Source organism: Orycteropus afer, unplaced genomic scaffold, assembly GCF_000298275.1.
Source record: "Orycteropus afer afer isolate SDZICR_OR568_19922 unplaced genomic scaffold, OryAfe1.0 scaffold00474, whole genome shotgun sequence".
Classification (NCBI taxonomy): domain Eukaryota; kingdom Metazoa; phylum Chordata; class Mammalia; order Tubulidentata; family Orycteropodidae; genus Orycteropus; species Orycteropus afer.
The window spans coordinates 1,829,518-1,834,214 of NW_006922061.1; the positions used below are offsets into that span (position 1 = coordinate 1,829,518).

Below are 4,697 nucleotides of genomic sequence, written 5' to 3' on the forward strand. Positions count from 1 at the left end.
CCCGACTCATAGCGACCCCTCCTTGGGTTTCCGAGGCAGTATCACTACGGAAGTAGATTGCCCAACCTTCCTTCTGAGGAGTGGCTGGTGGGTTTAAACTGCCAGACTTCTGGTGAGCAGTCAAATGCCTTAGCCACTATGCTACCAGAGCTCTTAACAAGTAGCTTTTTGTAAGGTAATTCCACATTGAACAGTTGCCATTGAGCTGAATTAACAAGTATTGAAGATACATAAATTCATCATGAATTGGACTCAGCTCAATGGCAACCGTTCAACGTGGAATTACCTTACCAAAAAGCAATTTGACCTTTTTGTCCCAGCTCCTGAGACCCAGAGAGTTATTTTGTTTTTTCCCAGATTGGCTAGGGAATGTCCCAGTTTGACGTATATCTGGATTGGCTGGAGACTCTCCCAAACTGAATAAAAGAGTTGTAACATGCTTACAAAGAGCTCTGGTGGTGCAGGGCCTAAATAAAGCATTTGACTGCTAACCGGAAAGAAGATTGGCAGTTCAAACCCTCTCACAACTCCACAAAAGGAAGATGAGGTAATTTACTTCTGTGAAGATTTATAGCCTTGGAAATCTGATGGGGGTTGCTATGATTCCGAATTGACTCCATAGCAGTAGGTTTAGATTTTTTTTTTTTGGTTTGACAAAAATTTGCTTACAGATGCAACAATGATGTAGGGGGTGGCTGTGAAGAGGTGAAGACAATGAGTGGACAGGATGATGTCAGCAGTTTGTAAATGTTGAATCCAACAAGAGCTGTAAAATTCAGATCTGAGGCACTCTGGAGCAGGAGCTGCCTTGAGCATGGGATTCACTGAGAGCACAGGATGCCCTGAGGATAGCTCTGCACCAAGAGTTGTTGCGATGCTGGCCTAGAGCTAGAGCCAGCCTAAAGTGGCTGGAGTTGTCTGAGAGCTATCCTTGAGCAAGCAAGCCATCCTTGAGAACCAGGAACCAGCTGAGAGGAGCAGCTGACAGCAGAGCCTATGCAATGACCTCACAGAGCATTTACTGGTTAAAAGATTCTCTAGTTTTGAGAATGAATATCTATCCTCACAATGATAAGCAGTTCCATTTGAGAGGTTGAGGCTCCATGTAAGGAGTTCTCTTCTACCTCATTCTATACATTTCTGTATATATATAATCTTTCTATGCTGCTCTGTTATTAAATTTATTGCAAAAATGGTGTTTCCATACATTCTGTGTGCCATTCCAGTGAATTATTGGACCTAAAGGAAGTATTGGAGTTAGTTGGTCTAAAGTGAGGGGAGACCAGGTTAACTCTCAAGTTTAAGACTAAGACTTTGAGGGTAAAGGAAAGCCCTAAAGTTTGAGACTGGCCAGTCTGGTACTCAGGGAGCCATGTGGAACAGTGTGTTCACAGCTGTACCCTTTGGATGGCTAGGGATGAGATGTCTTAGCTTGAGTGTCGAGGAACAAGATTGGAAGTGGTATGGGTGGCTGGGGTCTGACCTGCTATGTTAGACTGGGTTCTCTAGAGAAACAAAACCAGTAAAGCTTATATTTTTAAATATAGAAAAATTTATCTTAGGAAAATGGCTCACACACTTATAGAAGCTGGCAAGTCCAAAGTTCCTGGATCAAACGTCAAGCTGAAGGCTTTTCCATGTCATGCTGGAGGCTTTTCCCGACTCTTGCAGCCGCAGGGGCTGAGGAGCTCAAGGCTGGCAGGCAGTACACTGGATGTTGACTCCAACGAATGATGAATCCAAGATCTTCAGGCCCGAATGGTGGATTGTTCACTCACGGACAGTTGTAGGAAGCACAACAGAATCCCAATCCACTGAAGAATGTCTCTTTTCCCAGAATGTCCATAGATATAGTGGAAGCAGGCCACAGCCCTAGGGAAACTCCCTTTCAACAGATTGGCTGCTCAAAACATAATTATCTGATCCCATCATGGGAATAACCACATCACAATAGCTTAAACCACACAGAATTGTGGTCCAGCCAAGTTGACACATAGCTCCAACTATCACACCTGCCCAACAAAGAGAAGCCAATTTTCCAAACAATGCATGTGGAATGTGTTATGTTATCCACCATACAATTTGGCATCAGAAATGAGTGCTCTTGTAGTCCCTGGACTTGTTTGTGCAATTGGTGCTGTGAACCGGGTAAGATGGTTTGAAATTCTCTAGCCAGCTCAGAAAATAACAACAATAACAACAAAGTTACTTTAGTACTCATGGATTTAATCAACCTGAGTTGTTAGTTAAATGTGTGTATGTTGTTGTTGTTGTTGTTATTTGCCATCGAGTCGGCCCCGACTCATAGCGACCCCTCGTTGGGTTTCTGAGGCAGTATCACTACGGAAGTAGGATTGCCCAACCTTCCTTCCGAGGAGTGGCTGGTGGGTTTGAACCGCCAGCCTTCTGGTTAGCAGTCAAGTGCCTTAGCCACTATGCTACCAGAGCTCCCAAATGTGTGTATATTTCTCCTTAATTTAAAATAATTAGTAGTAACTCTTTTTTTTGCGTGTACCCATCTTTATAGTGGTTATTCATCTTGGAAATATTATATGATTTTCCTGTGATTGTTTTTTATAGAAAATTTCTTAAATTTCCAGCTATAATTATAATATAATAATTTATTGTCATCTTATGTTTGTGGACAGAATTGTGTTACATAGTTCCACAATCTACTTTGTTCAGTAGACATGGCATGTGTTCATTCACATAATGGTTCTAATATGTCTGGGATATTGGCAGGGAGTAAGAAGTCCAGATGATTGTTCTGTTTATAATTTTATCTCTGTATGCAATCCTTTACATCTTTCCCCCACCTGTCATGATCCAAAAGTCTTAGGTTGCTGTTTGTTTTTTTCCCTCTAGGTCAAGAAATTTCATCCACATCTAATCAGGTAATAGAAATGTCATTAGATTTTTCTGATGAATTCCAAAATATAGGCAATGTTCTTCAAGAATATCTGTAGGTCTTCCTTTGCTTACAATTTCTGAATAGATTTGTACAAGTATTTCATGTTTAAAATAATTTGTTTGGTAATTTTTATGAAAAAACTGGAAGACAATCACAAATTTAAAGGTATTTTAACTGATTCCAGTATCTAGCAACAGGAGCACTGGTGCTGTAGTGCCAAAGGCACTTGACTGCTAACCAGAAGACTGGTGGTTCAAAACCCATCAGCCACTCCTTGGAAGGAAGGTTGGGCAATCTACTTCTGTAGTGATCCTGCCTCAGGGTCACTATGAGTCGGGTCTGACTCAATGGCACATAACAACAATATCTAGCAAATTCCCAATATCACTGAAGTTACTTACTTTAATTTTCAAAGTTATAACAAAAAACAATTAAATAAAATATATTTACACTCAGAATCCCTAACCATAAAATATGGACACTTTTTACTTTTTAGAATACTCTTCTAATTTTTGTGTCATAGATTAGTAATTATATTCATATAAATAAACATGGTTGAAATAAATGTAAAAAATATTCTTTTCAATACTACATCAAAATAATTTAAATTATTCAATTAGTATATATTAGCTTGATGTCTTAATTTTTCTTTTTGAATACCAAGGAGTTGAAAATGTGGTTAAACTTTAAATTTTATTAATAGTATTTTGTTATGATATATATTTTTATATAACTTAATTAATAATTGAGTTCTGATCATCGCATATATGTATGACTTAAAGCATATGACTATTTTTCTCCAGTTGTTCAGAGAAATAGACTTTATTCTTTCTTTTTAAGTCTTTTGGGGTGAAATAAAGGCAGAATGAGTAGTAGTTGGAGCATGGGACATGGTGCTAAAATTATATCTCTAAGATACCAGGGGCTGTGTAAGAGCTCCATCTGTTGACATAGAAAGAAGGAGGGATGGGGCACTGAGTTCAACTTTGATGGATTATTCCTAACCTTTATTTTTGGTTTTCTCTTTGTGGTTGGTAGAGAAATGAGAATGGCAATGGTTCTGAAGAAGTTTGCTACACCATCATTAATCACCGCCCCTATAGAAGATCATCCTTAAGCTCCAATGACGATGGTTATGAAAACGTTGACCCCAATCCGAAGAGAGTGAGACAATTTGGAGATAGGTCAGAAACAGAATATGCCCTTCTCAGAACAACTTGTGTTGACACACCTTCTTCCTGCTCCCGAGATCATGATTATGAACTTGTGCTGCCTTACTAGAAACCCTCATGTTGCCTCATCATCTTCCATGTGACAAAGGTGATACAGAATGAAGATCAGGGAGAGTCATTCTCTATCAGCAGTTTCTGAAAAATCCATTCTTGGTGAGAGGTTAGCAATGACATAAGTTTATAGTACTGACTTAGTCAACTCACACATGACGTATCTGTGGTGTAGGTCAAACTGTAAATTGACAAGACAACACAGAATATTCTACACACATTTTTTTGGTAAGATTTAAGGTCAGGAAGATGATAGAAACCTTCCTATTCAAGAGGCATCTACAGATATATATTCTAGAATCTTCTATTTCCATTTCTGCTCTCCCAATTTCAAATGCAATGTCTCCATTCCCACTTATCATTTTTTTTTTTTTCTTTGAAATGTAGTCCACTCAAGGAGATTTTTCTCATTTTGTGTTTAATTTTTGGGCAAAGCTTCTTTCATTCAGCATATTGATTTTGAAATTCATCCATATTTAATCTTGTATCAGTTGCTTACACCT

The 4,697-nt window shown here is 38.8% G+C and overlaps 1 protein-coding gene across 1 annotated transcript in view; it reads left to right on the forward strand.

Annotated features, from left to right (window-relative positions):
• GCSAML (germinal center associated signaling and motility like) overlaps window positions 1-4,192 on the forward strand; it is a 4,595-nt gene extending 403 nt beyond the window's left edge. Inside the window, exons 2-3 of the mRNA XM_007954802.1 lie at window positions 2,866-2,894; window positions 3,950-4,192. Coding sequence (XP_007952993.1) covers window positions 2,866-2,894; window positions 3,950-4,192 — 272 coding nt within the window. The remainder of the gene's footprint in view (window positions 1-2,865; window positions 2,895-3,949) is intronic.
• The last annotated feature ends 505 nt before the right edge of the window (window positions 4,193-4,697 follow it).